The 17,082-nt window shown below is 33.5% G+C and overlaps 2 protein-coding genes across 3 annotated transcripts; both read left to right on the forward strand.

Moving 5' to 3' along the window:
• The first annotated feature begins 1,434 nt into the window (after positions 1 to 1,434).
• On the forward strand, positions 1,435 to 4,171 carry LOC127118650 (uncharacterized). The gene is made up of 5 exons (XM_051048884.1): positions 1,435 to 1,781; positions 1,964 to 2,099; positions 2,807 to 2,944; positions 3,034 to 3,161; positions 3,754 to 4,171. Exons 1-5 carry the CDS (start codon positions 1,738 to 1,740, stop codon positions 3,923 to 3,925), a joined length of 618 nt encoding a protein of 205 aa, XP_050904841.1. The 5' UTR covers positions 1,435 to 1,737; the 3' UTR covers positions 3,926 to 4,171.
• Positions 4,172 to 12,341: 8,170 nt separating this feature from the next.
• On the forward strand, positions 12,342 to 16,282 carry LOC127118651 (probable rhamnogalacturonate lyase B). Of its 2 annotated transcripts, none has more exons than XM_051048885.1 (15): positions 12,342 to 12,478; positions 12,549 to 12,670; positions 12,763 to 12,822; positions 12,907 to 13,026; positions 13,105 to 13,224; positions 13,306 to 13,447; positions 13,847 to 14,029; positions 14,242 to 14,400; positions 14,516 to 14,622; positions 14,825 to 14,915; positions 15,001 to 15,142; positions 15,221 to 15,377; positions 15,498 to 15,614; positions 15,698 to 15,824; positions 15,946 to 16,282. In XM_051048885.1, the coding sequence occupies exons 1-15, from the start codon at positions 12,437 to 12,439 to the stop codon at positions 16,201 to 16,203; spliced, it is 1,947 nt and encodes a 648-aa protein (XP_050904842.1). In that variant the 5' UTR covers positions 12,342 to 12,436; the 3' UTR covers positions 16,204 to 16,282. The 2 variants fall into 2 exon arrangements, with proteins under 2 accessions (XP_050904842.1, XP_050904843.1); XM_051048886.1 differs by having other exon boundaries at positions 15,504 to 15,614.
• The last annotated feature ends 800 nt before the right edge of the window (positions 16,283 to 17,082 follow it).

Raw genomic sequence — 17,082 nt, forward strand, 5'->3', positions numbered from 1 at the left:
CATTAAAGAGGAAGATGCCAAAGCCAACACACATGTGGTCACGATGTTTGACCGTACTAAAGGTTACTACAATATTGCTGAGTCAATGGATCACAATGAAGGCATGCTGAGGGGACATTATCGAGTGGAACTAGATAAAGGGTGGTGCGACAACAGAAAGTTCCAAGTCTTTCGTATGCCCTGATTCCATGCCATAGCGGCATGTTCAAAGGTTCGGCAGGATCCTTCTGACTTACTACCCGACGTTTAAAAATCATAAACCTTTGCAATGTTTACAAAATTAGCTTTTCGGTAGTAACAAAGGAGGATTACTGGCCTGCATATCAAGAGGACACTCTCTGGCATAATGAAATAATGAGAAGAAAGAAAAAGGGTCGTCCAAACAACACCCGTATTCAAACCAAAATGGATACGGTGAACAAAATGGTTAGATTATGTAGTTCATGTCGTCAGCCCGGTTATAATCGTACTAACTGTCTTAGTGTTGGAACAAGCACAACAAGATAATTTTAATTGTAACTCTTTTGCTTTATATTGAAAACAACATTCATTTCATATGATAAGCAGAACAAATACAATAATTAAACAACAACACAAGAAACTACAACAAATAAAGTAACATCACAAACAAATACAACACATAAATAACATAACTATGCGATTACAACCATCAAAATAATTTTGTGAGAAGTATACATCATCTTGTCAACGTCTCTATTAGTTTTGATATTGATCCATAAACGAACTTCTCCATTTTGGTTGAACGTCGTATCAAGCCATTGAATTCTTATGATCCTTTCACCATCTGCAATGTCTCCATCTAACCAACGGTCCAAGATCATGTTAAGATGTTCAAACATATATACATTCCAAAGTCGGATCTTCATCGGAGGTTGCACTGCTGAAAAGATTAAATTGACATTTCTCTTGTAAATATAATAAGGACACAAGTATGAATATGCAGACATTTTAAAGAAAATTGAAGGAGATTGAAGGAAAATGGAAGGAAAGGGTAAGAAGTGTGAAAAATTATGGGAGGGCGATGCTGTATTTATAGATGAAGTGGTGGAGCAATAGCCACATGCATTGGTGCATACATAGAGTGCACTATGCATGCGCCATTGTATGTGGCGCCTACATACGGCCTACACATGCATGCACCATTGCATGTAACGCCAATGAATACCATTTTCATTGGATGCGGCAATGCAACTAGCACCTAGGTTGGATGTTTTTTGAATAGTTATCTTGATAAATATTTGAAAAAATAATTATTTTAGAATTTTAATTGAAAAAGTAATTATTTTTATAAAAAAAAATCAAAAGTGGAATGGAAACACATTTCAACAAATTTTTCTTTTCTTCTAGCTTTCTATCCACTCATTATACCTAGAACCAAACAAGATGTAAAGGCTTGTATGGTAAACATCTTCTAATGTCACTTTCCAACATGTTAAAGAGTAAAAAAAGCCTTCAATCATCAATTCAATCCCAAAAACACGAAAAAGTCATCTCAACCATCATAACATAAACAGAACCAAAAGATCCACCGAATCCAACCTTGTCCCCAAACACAAACAAATTCATCTATCTCCTCCTATAATCCGAATCTCAAGATCTCTCTTTTCCTTTCAATTTTCAAACTCTTTTTTAATTTAGTAATCAAAATCAAAATCCACCCTCTCTTCTTACTTTCCGAGAATTTGATACTTTCAGTTTTATTTTCAATCTTCTCCAATGGAAACTGTGTTGGATCAAGCTACTATCATTTGTTCTCACTGGTAAAACACCTCAAATTCTCTACAATTATTTTATTATTATTATTTTATCTATGTATAGTTTTATATTTATATGAAATTGGGATTGTTTGTTTGGTGGGTGAAACTAGAAACATGTGAAAATTGTTGTAATCTTAGAAAGAAATCTGATGATGATGATTTGTTTTTTGATTTGATGGTTTCAGTGATCGAGCTATTCCTGTTGCAAATGTTGACTTGCATAATGCTCATTGTTCAAGGAACCTCCAAAAGTGCAAAGTTTGTGGTGATATGATTCCCAAAAAAAATGCTGAGGAGCACTATTTAACAACTCATGCACCAGTATGTCAAGTTTTTGATGCTTTTACCTTTTCGTTTTCTTCCACTGTTCAGTTTTTCAGAAAGTTGTGACATTGACAAATCTATTAAGTTCATGTTATTAAGAAATTAAGAAAAAACAGGGAACATACATTTCTTATTAATAGGGTAAACCCAGGGGTTGGCATGATGGTGAAGGCTTGGATCCTGAGAGTGTGCTCCTCTCAAGGTCTCAGGATCGAATTCCGCTAGATGCAATCAATCTCTATGTTGGGCTAGTCTATACAGAGCTTTGTTCTGGCTTTAAAAGGGCCTATTTCTGCTAGTGGACGGTGGGGTTGGTCCCTTTGAATTAGTCTGTCGCAAGACTGAATACCAAGCTTTAATAAAAATAGGGTTGCAGGTTTAACCGTGTTGTCAAATAGCGGCACTATAGTGTAGTGGATTTTGATGAATCCAATATGAAAATCGTGACGCCGTCCTAGTTTTGCTATTAGGGAAATTGTGGACGCCATTCTTGTTTCCCCTGTTGATGGAGCAACAATTGCGAAAATAAGAGAACTCCGTTGTTTCACCGTAATATTTAAACTTTTCAGTGTATAAGTTATGTCCCCCATTCCCTTTTTTATGTGTATGCAACATGCGTTACTGCAATCGCTATGCGGTTTCCGCTATTTATCCGCAATGCTATATGGTATTTCACATTGCAGACTTTTGGCATTTTTGTGTAGGTTTCATGTTCATTGTGCAGTGAGAAAATGGATCGTGATATTATAAATATCCATGAAGGTGAAAATTGCCCGAAAAGGATTGTCACTTGTGACTTCTGTGAATTCCCACTGCCAGCAGTTGATCTAGCTGAGCATCAGGTTCTGCTTACGAAAAACTTCTGAGTTAGACGATTTTATTCACGGATTTTCTTTCGCACTAATCTCAGCTTATAATACTTACCTCACAGGAAGTATGCGGCAATCGAACAGAACTGTGTCACCTTTGTAACAAATATGTTAGACTTCGTGAAAGATACAATCATGAAGCTAAGTGCAATGGCGGCATCATTCAAGATAGCACTGTTGACTCTTCAAGGTAAGAAATATCACCATTCACGTTATCGAATTTTCTAATACATTGGTTAGTTTTTTCGCTTGTAAACTAGATAATATGTTGACTGAATTATGCAAATTTTCTAATACATTGGTTATTCTTTATGTTTTCTATAATACAATAATAGATTCTGTAGCATCAGACACATCTGAAAAAAGATGTGTCCATGGTGTCTGTGTTGGACATCTGCACCAAAACTTGTGATGACATTTAATTTATTTATTTTTTCAAATTATTATCGGTGTCTCCTTGTCAGTGTCAAAGTCATGTTCGAGGTGTATATGCTTCATAAGGATCAGAATTATCATTGCGAAATTAGATTATACTGAAACTGAAGAAGCCACAACAAAGGAAACTTTGCTATTAGTCCAACATAGTTACATTCAAGTATTTCACTTTCTCAAAACACGAATTCAAGTATTTCACTTTCTCAAAATACGAATGTTGATGTGTCAGTGTCGTGTCGATCTCAATTCTTCATAGATAATTGTTCTCTATGCATACAAGCTCATAGAGAATTTGTCGTCTTTACTTGCACTGTGATAAAGCTAATGTATGTATGTTTTGTTTGAAGGAATGTGAGGGAACCTGAAAGAGACGAAGGCATTCAACGGAGGCGGCGGCCGCGGCCGCAGAATGAGTTCTCAACTAAACTCGTTCTTTTCTCAATAGCCATCATTGGTATTGCTGTTATACTTGGATCTTTCCTCCTGCAGAGAAAGGCAGATCCAAGTGAGGTCCATTAACAACAGAGATGAAACATTTTTGCATCTCTCATATCTGCTTTTTCTGTATAATCCATTTGCTTGCTTCACAAGTCTTATGAGATATACTTTTTTTTCTTCTAGTGTGTTCATTATAACACATCGGCATTGTCATCATTATATAATTAAATATCAGAAAACTATATATACATAATCCATTATTGTATTTGAAGATGACTAATATAGTTCTGCATTTGATGGAAATAAATTAAAGTACGTTTATATGAATATTCTACTTTGTGTATTTTTTTTTTTAATTTTAGAAGAGTCAAAAGCAATTTTAGAAATGGTTTGGTTTTAATTTTAAAAGAGTCAAATTGATTTTGATGTATTTGGTTTTTCTATAATATAATTGATTAGATGTACAGAAATGATATATTTAAAATTTATATATTTTCAATTTAAAAAATTTGATTTAATATTTAAAATTTTGAGTTTTGAATTGTAGATGATAAATGTTTAATAGAAAAAAAAAGTATAGAAAAGAATATTGTTGTTAAAGATTGAACCATAAATCAACCATTTGTTAATGTCCAGTAAATATTTATGATAATTAAAATATATTATTAATTAATAAAAATAATCAGATAAAATGATATTTTTATTTGATATACTTTCTTACAACTGTTATTTTAAAATGAAAAGAAAAGTAATAAATATTACTGTTATTTTAAAATGGAAAGAAAAGTAGTAAATACAAAAATATAAATTACAATAATCATAGTATCAAGTTATTTTTAAGTAGGATTAACTTCTTTTTGAGAATATTTTTTATCTATTTATGGAAATTATACTATAAACTATTAAGAACACATCAAGTTTGTGCGATGGGCAAGAAATGAAATGTGAAATTTGTGACTTGTTCTCAAGTGCCATGATCTAATGCCATAATATAGGATCATGCCTTATGTTATACTTGTACCCCAAATCAAGATAAGCACCGAGTGGTATAATGTATGTGAAAATATATGTATTCACATGTATTTTTTATTTTCTCTCCCGGTCGTTTGCAAGGTCTAATAGTAAAGTTGCGAATTGAACTGATATTGAAACTCTCTTATTTAAACACTACTTTATAATTTTCATATTGATTTGAACTTTTGATTGCTAATCTTGCAGAGCAATTCCCTCTCCACCACATCGAAAGTTTAAAACTACAACAACGAATCCCGAATCCTTACTTTTCGATCAACTCTAGTTTCGCCATGGAATATTGTCGCCGTTTGTGGAAATCGATTTCTGATTTCTGCAATTTTTCAGGATAAACTTTTCATGATTCAATCAAATTTCCTCTATTAAAACTTTAGATATCATCCATTCGAAGCGCAAATCTCCATTTCTCAATCACTTTTACTGAATTCCAACTTCTTCAAATCTTTCATCAGATCCATTGATAATGGTGACCTTTTAAAAGTTATTCGTCCCATTGTCCAACGGCAAGTTGCCGCAACCGTTGTTGAGAATGTCAAAGATCCACCACCTCCTTCTTAAGGGAAGAATGATCATGTTCTGGTGGCTTTTCAATATGTTCCTTCACGACAAGATCATGTCCAACCTAGGACAGTTCAAGGAGCATCTCAACCTCTTATATTCCTTGGATATGCTCCACAGTTTCACTAGGGCAAGCCTTCACTCAGACCTCCACCACTACTTATAATGTCGGGACAAGAAATACTTCCCAACCTTTAACCAGTGCATGCTAATCTTGGCGTGAATCGAACAAATGAACTATTGAACATTGTTTACCACATGGTGCAACAATAGAATTCTCGGGCCCTAAGAGAGAAGTTATTCCAGATTAAAGATAACTTATACCATGTCAATCCGAGGAACAACATTGTACAAGAGGAGAATTCGCTAAAGAACCAAGCCATTATCCCTAAACCAATAAGGAATCAATAATAAATCCAGAAGTCTCCAAGTCGTTGACGATACCATAAATATCATATTCCTTCCCCTGATCTTGAAGGAGGAAAAGGTAGTTATACCTCTCTCGAGGTCCACCGTCTTTAGAGGAGGAAAATATACGAATAAGACGCTCCTGCCTAGGTGCGGAAGAAAAATCCCATATCCTCCTGCATCTTAGATAGTAAGATCCCAAGGTCATTGGAGAAGTCATTGAAACTCTAGAGTTACGACTGAATTGGGGATCAAGGGGAACATGTGGAGCATGTTGATGACCGCATGGACCACTATCATGCCAGCGGGGCCTTAACGTGCAAGATCTTCGCACTAACCCTCATAAGATTAGTCGTGGCCTGTAGGGATGGAAATGAGTCGAGTCGAGTCGGACTCGCCTCAGTTCCACTCGACTCTTTAAGAATTCGTTCAGCTAAATCCCACTTCGAGTTCGACACAAACTCTTTTTTAAGCTCAAACTCGATTTGTTATAAGTTCACAAACAAATTGGTTCAACTCGTTATGTTCTTCTTACTTGCATCACAAATTTAAAAAACATTTTTTTTAGTTAATATGTTTTTTTTAATTATTAAAATAAAATAAAAATTAATAAATTAATAAATATTTCATATTTAAATCCTTGAATTTAAATAAGTTTTCAAAACAATATAAAAGGTATATGTTACAAATTTTAAAAATTATTTTCTTAAAGATAATCTTAAAATAAATTAAAGTTATATGTTTTTTTTTTTTAATTTAAAGATATTTTTATATGATGTAGATTTTCTTAGAATATATTTAGAAGATATTTTTTAAATTAAAAGAAATTTAGAAGATATTTTTTTATTAAATTTAAATAAATTTAGAAGATATTTTTAAAATTAGAAAATATATGTTGATTTTATTTGTATAATTATTCTTAAAATATATTTTGCTCACTTGAGAATAGAAATTATCAATTAAAATTATTAGATTAAAATAAGTTATATGGCTAAGATTTTAAGTACATCTTTAATCCTACTTATAATGCAAATATATTCCATCTTATATATAATCGAGTTAACTCATGAACCTAACGAGTCAACCTATGTATAGTTCAAGTTCAGCTCATTTAGTTAAAAAAAATAGTTTTTTTTGCTCATATTCAGCTTATTTGGTTCATGAAACAAAAAACCATGGTCGTGCTTAGAAAAATTACGCAAGGTAAGAAATAAAACTTGTGGTGGTACATTGATCGTCTTATCAAAGTGGTCGTGATCGTTGTAGGCTCAAATGAAAGCCTGAAGTGATGGATCTTCGAAAGGGGCCTTAGATTAGATTATGCATTACGAGAAAACTTAGGGCGCAAAGAGGCGCATAATCTGAAGGACTTGTTGAGTAGAGTGCAATCATACATCAACAACAAAGAAAAACTCTTGGTCACCAGGGTGAGGTGGGGATTAAGAAGTGCTTAACCCATCCGACCATCAAAGAAATACATTGGCCTGTCCAAAGAAGAAAATGAGCGTGATCTCGCTCTAGGTTTGATACTTACACTCCTTTGAACAATTCATAGGAAAAAAATCTTGAAATAATGCGCGAGCACGAAGTTTAAAGAAGTAGGGATATGGGACTTGTATCATGTTAAGAAGTCCTCCCGGGAAAATAAGTCCAAATACTTATGTTTTCACATGAGTCATGACCACAACACAAATGATTAGATTCGGCTGAAGGATGCAATCGAAGGGATGATCAAGAAAGGGAAGTTGTATGAATACACTAAGGACGGAAAGATGGGTCAGGAAGAATCCCCAAAGAAAAAAAAATCCAAAAAAACGTTTGAAGTTGTGTCCATGGACAAAGGAAATTATATAAGTTGTGGGGAAGAAGAAAGACACAAGGGGAAGTGCAAATACATCACTTCCATTAGAAGAGTTTCCCCGAGAGCAAGCAGCACGTTTAAAAGTACAGAGAATCAGGAGACTCATGAGCTAATGGTTGTTAGCAAGAAATAAGGAAACACCTCGACCAATATTTTGGAGAGGCCAATCCTCGGAATCCAGGATAACGAGTTAATTTGAAGATCTCGAACGAGATATTTCCTTTGGTCATAATGACCTAAATCGCCAATTTTAACATCTTTGGGGCACTTATTTGATGGGATAAACTCCCGTGACATCATATAATATGATCTCTTTGAGAATATGGAGTTAAAAAGGAGAAGTTATGACCTACAGGCTTTCGACGACAATGTAACCCATCCTTGGGGATACATCGAGTTGATGGTCACCTTATAAGAAGTAATGGATACTAGAACTATTGACTCCAAAATCATGGTAGTTTGTTGAAGGAGTGTCTACATCTACAACCTAGGTTGACCCTTCGCATAAGCCATAGACGATGTAGCCTCCCTGGTCCATCACAAGTTAAAGTACCACAATGCCCATGACAAATCGATGACGATAATCGTCAACCTTTCTGGAGCAAAAAGAATTTACAAGTCTTTCCAACAAGACCATAAATAAGGTGAAGTCAAAGTCATGGAGATCAACGTGACCTCCATGATCGAAAATCTAATGGACATGGCGATTCAACCCCCTATAGGTAAGGCATGTCGTCTCGACCAAATAAGCAGAAGTTGTTGATCTAGTCGAAGTCCAAAACAACTATCACACCTTATGTTCAACAAGCAGTGGCATAACCACTTAGTTATTTTGTTCCAAGTTTTCTTTTGTAAAAATCAGTGACATATTACCATAATACAGTATGTTTGCTTAATTAAAGAAGGAATAAATTTTCACTAAAATATTTTTTCCTTTGTGATTATGAAAGGAAAAAATGAGTCTCGAGTATGACTAGAAAAATCAAAGCCTCATCACAAAGACTCAAGGATGTTGTCACAAACGCCACAGACATATGACTGAAAAAGTCAAAATTCCAAGAAGCCAATGCAAACGTACAAAGAAAAAAAATCCACAAAGTGGCAAATAATCGATTGTGCCCCTCTTGGTATCTAGCCACTCCATAGGCCATGGTGAGCCTACCATACACCGTCCTCAAACCAGGTTTTCACCTGGGGGCATGAAAGGGGTAATGACCCATGGTTGGGTGTGATTTAAAGAGACGTCTAATAAACTTCGAGCATAAACTCGAAAAAAAGTTTGAGTCCTATAGAAACAAACCCGGGAATTGGAATCAGCACCACTGATCAGGTAAAACTCAAGTAAGAAATAAACTAAACTATATATGTTACAGGGAAAAAACAACAAAGATTCACATATGCCCAATACAAGTATGCCGATAAAAAAAGGGCACACTAGTCCAGATACCACTTTCCCATCCTTGATAACCTAACTAAGATGAACTCGATCTCGGGAGACCAACACGGTAGGGCAAAAACATTAAACTTGTTTCAAGACACTCTCAAAGGCATCCACGACAATAGAAAGAATTTATTGCAATGACTTGGCCAACTTCTTAGAGAGATTAAGATTCTCTTGGCCATCTCCCAAAGGCCGTCGTCATCCTTATTTTGACTCTCCTGAGACTTTTTCAAAGACTTATATTGTTCTTATATATTTCTCAAGATAGGATCTAAAGATCTGTTTCCTTCTTCGAGAATAGCCTCCAACTTAGAAAAAGATGCTTGGGTGGAAACCAAAGCCTCTTTTATTTCAGTTACTTCACGGGTAAGCAACTTCACCCTTTTAACTAGGGTGCCAGAGTACTAGAAAGACTCCACAAAGGACTCCATAGCTAGGAATGAGTTATAAGCACCTTGGATCTCCTCCGGATACTGATTCTGTTCAACTATAAGGTCATCAAATTGTTCATTGAGCTTCTCGAATTCTTATCGAAGATAGTCAGGTAAGAAAACATGTTCCTAGCCAACAACCCCAAACACCAAAATGGTCGATGCCCAACGAGTATGGTAAGACAACTTAGCCAATTCCCTTTTCCAAGCTTCCTCAGAGAGATTCAAGAAGTAAGTATAATCTTCATCACAAATTGAAGACCAAAATTCCTCATTCGTCCTCGGGCCAGGACCAAATAGTAATACAGGTTTTGACTACACCAGAATGAAAGCCTAACTCCTGCATATCTAAGTCGGGGATGCTTATGAGGAGGTTTCTCAACCTTAATTTATTTTAACTCCAAGATATAAGCCAACTCTTCCTCGGCCTCATGCTGTGGAAATGGTAAGATTTCATCTACTACGACCCGGTCAGAGAAACCCAAACTTTTGCTCGAATAGGGGGAGGCGTAGTCTAAACAATCTTCCCAAAAATTAAATGAAAAAGAGTCTCAACATGTGCACCCAAAGCAAAAGCTCCCCCCAACATAAGGCGTACTCGAAATGCCAACCAAAATAGAAGCAACCAGAATCTCATTCCTTATTCATCGCATAACATCTCCACTCTTCACGCATCTGCATAATCAACAAAGGAGACATCAAAGAAGAGTCAAGAAAATGAAACAGAGAAAATAAGGCTTTTAAGAAACTTTTTGAATATTCTCTTCCTTTCCTCCTTTGATTTGGCGTCCACCAACCATCAGGTCAGGATGCACCTTTTTCAACCTTTTTTTGACGCCCTCTAAAAAGAGAAATCTCCACCAAAATATCTAAGCTCCTTACAAAAGGCCACCAGTTGGGCCTTCAAGTATAACTCCTTCTGAGACAAGCCTCCCTCCTTATAGAGATATGATCCCACCTCCGTCAAGTAATGACTTTGGTTCAAATACTCACGAAATACGTTCGTGCATACGGGTGTATGACTAGGTTCTAAGTGGGAGATCTTCACACGAGCTTCTTAATTAAGAGGAGTAACCAGGTAAAAGTGGTCTTTGAAATGCTTAATGTAATCGATAAAAGTATTGAAATATCCAATGTTTTTCCTCATGGAGAGTAAACTAGAACCATTCTTCTAGTTAGAGATGTTTTAGGTTTTAAAATGACGAAAAAACAACGTCACAATCAACTTACCCCCTTATACTCACACCAATGTTGGAAAACTTCAACAAATTCTCAGTTCAGTGGATGTAATTGCGAAGGGAAAATAAGAAAATGATTTAATACACTGACACCAAACTCATTGAAAGGTGATAGCCTATGAAGGTGAATAGACATTCATGAAAAGGATAACACACCCATTGTATTGGTTGCAGATCCTCTTGTATTCGTCTTGGGTAAATACTCAACAGTCAGTTGCAGGACCCATGTCAGTCAATATTTGGTAAAAAAACATCTTCACGAACAAAAGAGAAAACAACCCCAGTATGTTTGGATCTACCCAATTGCCTAAAATATCCTTACCGTCCTTCTTGGTCAAAGTTAACATGATCACCATGATTAAAATATGTTGTGAAAGAAAACAAATTCAGGTACAATGTAGCAAGCGAGCAAGCTTGACCGCTCACTATCTTAGAAACCCTAAAAAAGGGAATGGGAGAAAAAAGATAACATTGAACTTTGGGACTCAAAGGAAGGAACAATTAAACATGCAAGACCAGTTCCAATGAGCAAAGTTTTATGAACTTAATACAACACTAGAACAAGAACGCTCTCAGAGAAGAACGATAAAAGAAGTAGACAAATATTATTTTTGCAGGTCGTTAACAAAAAAAAAAGGTAAAATGACGCTTCGAGAGCCCTTTATACCCCACTCGAGCATTAGGGATCACACGATCACCCGCATTATCAATGGTAAAGATCTCCTTAAAATAGTTCAAAAGGCACTTGAGTACTTTAAAGAAAGGTAAACATCATTATTGACTAGTATATGGAGACATGTCAATCATTCCCGACATTATGTAACGTCTTACAAGAGGGAGACATATAATGCGCATATTCCCAAGAACGACGACAACTTATATAGAACTTCCACGCCGATAGACTTCGTGTCCGAGTAAGAATACGCGTCACAAACCCTCGCTCAGCGAAGCAGAAACAAGGATTTGGGAGCAACTATTATGGATTGTCTGCAAGACGCAGAAGACAAAGGCCCAATAGTGAAACAGCGAAACAATGAAAGTCAAACATATAGATCCTTTCATTCTATTGAGAAAATAATCTTTCACGTGAATGTCATAACAACCACACATATCAATCTAACGACTACTTGTATTCCACGTTGTCTAACGTGTTATGTTGCCAACAATCTCTCATATTTAAAGAAGAAAACACGTCATTGCACAAATATTCAAATTTTCTCTCATTGAAATACCACTTTACTATACTGACTTGTTTTTACATGCCAACACTTCCCATTAGAGTGAATTTTGAATCCTTACTTTCCAAAATTTCAAATTTGTATTGTTCATTTATTTATTACAACTATCCGCCTATAAATCTTCACTCCCTTTTGGTTCAAGTTAAAACAACTATCCATTTTTATAAAATGATTGTTAACCTTTAAGCGTCATTCTTGTCCCCACAATCCTAAACGTACACGACTACATTAGCGATGGAGTAAAGAAATGACCATGAAAACCGAATTAATTTACTTAATCATTTTACACACATCATGTACCATATAGCATTATGAACTTAAAACTCTTATTCTCTTCTTCAGTTTTTCTCTGGTTTTATGTGTGAGTTTGTGTTAAATTACAAACATGTCCTCACAAGCAGTGCAGTTGTATATAGAGAAAAATGATGTAAGTTTATAGAATTTAGGGTAATATTATAAATTTGTAGCATATTGAAACTTTGACCTTGGAATTTCAGGTGGTTATGGACAATGGTTTAGTAAAAGTGTATTTCTCAAATCCTGGTGGATTTGTGACTAGAATACAATATAATGGCATTGATAATTTGCTTGAAGATCTTAACCAAATGAAGAATAGAGGGTATGTATTTATATATAAACCAAGATTAATTTTTTTTGTATACTAATTATGCAATTATAACATATAGTTGTTTGTTCTCAATGCATTAATAGATATTGGGATGTTGTTTGGAGTGAAGCTGGAACTACAGGAACACTTGGGACATTTGAGAGGTATGTGACAACGGAATCAATTATTTTCCACTTAATTAGACATTTAATTATTTAATTTAATTTATAGTTGTGGGAATAATGCAGGGTTGTGGGAACAAGTTATAATGTTATAATGAAAACAGATGAACAAGTTGAAATCTCATTTACTAGAATATGGGATCCATCTCTAAAGGGAAAGCAATCACCTCTAAATATAGACAAAAGGTACTCCTAATGATTATTTTGAGAAACAAGCTTAAATATATATTTAAACAATTAATTAATTAATTAATGATTATGTAGGTATGTGATGCTACGTAATTCATCAGGATTCTACTCTTATGCTATTTTTGAACACTTGAAAGAGTGGCCAGCTTTCAACATACCTCAAATAAGAATTGTTTATAAACTTCGTAAAGACAAGTAAGAAATAATTAACTATTTAATTATGATTAATTAACTTAATGAGAATATTAATAATTGTTAATGGTGTTAAACGTTTAGGTTTCATTACATGGCTTTGGGGGATGATAGACAAAGGTTTATGCCTCTACCTGATGATCGATTACCTGGAAGAGGAGAAGAACTTGTTCCTCCAGAAGCTGTTTTGCTTGTTAATCCTGTGGAACAAGAGTTCAAAGGAGAGGTATTTCTTTTTGAAAAAATAGTAGGTCACTAAACACAATTTAACACCTAATATATCTTAAAATACATATATGAAACAAATATTATTAGATAAAATTAACAAAAAAAAGGAATCATTATATAACAAAAATGTTTATGGTAGATGTTCTTAGATTTGACAAAGATGAAATATCAAGAATTATTCATTCATATTAAATCCATTTAAGACAAACTATTTTTTTTAAAGTTCGATTTTTTTTATGTGAATAAATTTTTAATATTTATAATTCAACAATTAAAAAAAAAAAATAGGTAGAGAACTAAAATAATTTTTTTTTTATCTTTTTAAAAGATAAAAAGGGGTTTCATGTATATTATTTTTATAGTTATTAAAATTTTCTATTGACTTAAACTATTGAAGGTTGATGACAAGTACCAATACTCAAGTGAAAATATAGACCTTAAGGTCCATGGATGGACAAGTTCAAAATCTGAAACAAACCAAGCAATAGGGTTTTGGGTAATCATACCCAGCAATGAGTTCCGATCAGGTGGCCTTGTCAAACAAAATCTCACCTCTCATGTTGGCCCTATCACTCTTGCAGTAAGTTTTTTTCTTTGCAAATATATCAATCTTATTCACAATATTTACTCATTATTATTTTGAGTCAAATTGTTTAATGATATACAATTTAATGATTTATATATGTAGTTGATGGATGCTTAATTTTAATAATGCAAAAAAAAATTACATGTATTTAAAGTATATATAACCTAAAAACAAAGAGTTTGCAATATTTTTTGTTTTGTCTACAGATGTTTCTTAGTGCTCATTATGCAGGAGAGGACATAGTTCTTAAACTCCAACCCAATGAGCCATGGAAAAAAGTTTTTGGGCCAACTTTTGTCTATCTTAATACCATTTTAGATCATCATAAGGATTCACTAGAGCTATGGAAAGATGCCAAATATCAGGTTCATAATCAAAATCAGTCGATAAATTTTGGTTTTATTTATGAATGATAAATCTAACAAATAGTTATTACTAGTTATTTAAGTACTAATTAAGATCACTTAAAATGACTTCAAGATGAACAAGGAAGTTCAAAGTTGGCCCTATGATTTTCCAGCTTCGATTGATTTTCAAAAGTCTAGCGAACGAGGAAGTGTTAGTGGCACGTTATTAGTTCGTGATAGGTAAGACAAAGTTAATAACATAATACTTCCGATAACTCTTCATCACATATTTGTATAATAAAATTCACGGTTAAATTAAAAATTATTATCATATAGATCATCTATATAAAAATTAACATCAATAAAAAAATCATTTGATATGTCAATGAAATACATAAAAATTAACGTTTTACAAAATTCTATCATAACCATTAATTTTTAGGTTTGTAAGTGATAAGGACATAAAAGCACAAGATGCGTACATAGGTTTGGCACCACCCGGAGATGCTGGATCTTGGCAAAGAGAATGCAAGGTTTGTGGCCAAATATAAATAAATCTAAGGAACCAACGAGTGAGATGATTAGATAGAAATTTTTACTCACAATATCTTTTTTTAGGGATACCAATTTTGGTGTAGAGCAAACGAGGACGGATACTTTTCGATAGAAAATATACGAAGTGGGAATTACAATCTATATGCATGGGTTCCAGGTTTCATCGGAGAATATTCGAACAATATTGTCATCAACATAATCGCGGGTTAATATTATTATACATGTTCTCACCATTTAATACACCAATGTTCATGTGATATTGAATATTATACGCAACATGCAGGTTGTAAAATAAACTTTGGTGACATTATTTACGAGCCTCCAAGAAATGGTCCAACATTATGGGAGATCGGAATCCCTGATCGCTCTGCTGCCGAGTTCTACGTTCCAGACCCTAATCCAAAGTTCATAAACAAGCTCTTTATAAATCATCCAGACAAGTTAGTTACTCTTTCTTACAAAACATTTTAGACAACATAAAAAAAAAATTCAAAAATATTATAGTGTAAATTTTAAGCTATTTTTTAACTTGTTTTAATAAGTCTGGTTGATTAATCAAGGTATAGGCAGTATGGCTTGTGGGAAAGATATGCAGAGTTATATCCAAATGAAGATTTAGTTTATACTGTTGGTGTTAGTGACTACACAAAAGATTGGTTCTATGCACAGGTTACAAGGTACACTTAAAAATAATAAGTTTAAAGATTGGTTCTATTTTTTATTCACATAGATTAATTGTTATTATGTATATGAAATACAGAAAGAAAAATGAAGATATTTATGAAGGAACTACATGGCAAATAAAGTTTAACCTAGATGACGTGGGAAAAAGTGAAATATATAAATTGCGATTGGCTCTTGCAAGTGCAAATGTCTCTGAATTACAGGTAAGGAACATGATGATAAAAACACATTCAATTATTTTTACAATATAATCATGAACTTATAAAATACCTATATTTTATATTATCATGGCTCATTCAATTATTTTTGGTTTTGAATTTAAAGGTTCGAGTGAACAGTATTAAACAAGATCCTCCAATATTTACTACTGGGGTTATTGGAAAAGATTATGCAATAGGTAGACATGGCATTCATGGACTTTATTGGCTATTCAACATTGATGTACCAAGTCTTTTGCTATTCAATGGAGATAATACTATTTTTCTAACACAAACTATGGCTTTTGGTCCTTTGGCACGCTTTCAGGGAATAATGTATGACTATATTCGTTTAGAAGGTCCTGAATCTTGTTATTCATATTAAAAGAAAACTAAGGTTTTAGTTGTATTGTGTGTGAAAAATAAGTTGTTATGGTATGATATTTTTAATTGTTTTTGCTAAATTATGAATATTTTGAATTTTTAAAAATATGGTCCAACAATTAATAGTTTATACGATTAGTAAAAAAAAAAGAGATGATGTGGGTGTTATTTTTGAGCCTATTTGGATTTTCTAAAGTTTATTTGTTTATTATTAATACTTATGAGATTATTTATAGTAGTTTATGAAGTGTAGTTCAGGTGAAAATAGTTTAATATATTATGGAAATAATTTACACTTAAATGTTTATATGATAAACAGTAAGGGTTTCTTTGATTTGATTTTGTAAAATTATTTTTTAGTTTTTAAAATTTTAAAATTATAAAATTTGTTTGGTAGTCTAGTTTTATAAGATTATTTTTTATTTATAGGTTTTAAAAACTAAAAAAGTTAAAATAGATTTTAGAGATTTTTTATTTTGGTTTTGAAAATTAGAAAGAGGAAAGAACAACGAAAACATATTAAGGAAAACATATTTTCTTTTAAAATTAGTTTACAAAATAGATTTTAAAATTAAAAATTAAAATTCATTCAAATAAGCGGTTAATTAAGTAGTTTTGAAAAAAAAATTGTGATCTAATAGTTATCTAATATGTCATGACATGTTAGCAAAAAGTATTGTTAAGTTTTGTGAAAATGCTAATACTTCGTCGTGGTTGGGTAAATTGTGGACGGTATGGTTGTCCGAATTAGGACATTGAATCGTTTTGAAAACGAATCAATGGTTTCTGGGGTGTACTATAGTCAAACAATGGTTGAGTGTTGTGGCGATGAGATGTTTAGGTGGTCATTGGTGGGGGACTACGATAGCATGACGCTGAA

This window comes from Lathyrus oleraceus, chromosome 2 (assembly GCF_024323335.1).
Source record: "Lathyrus oleraceus cultivar Zhongwan6 chromosome 2, CAAS_Psat_ZW6_1.0, whole genome shotgun sequence".
Classification (NCBI taxonomy): Eukaryota; Viridiplantae; Streptophyta; class Magnoliopsida; order Fabales; family Fabaceae; genus Lathyrus; species Lathyrus oleraceus.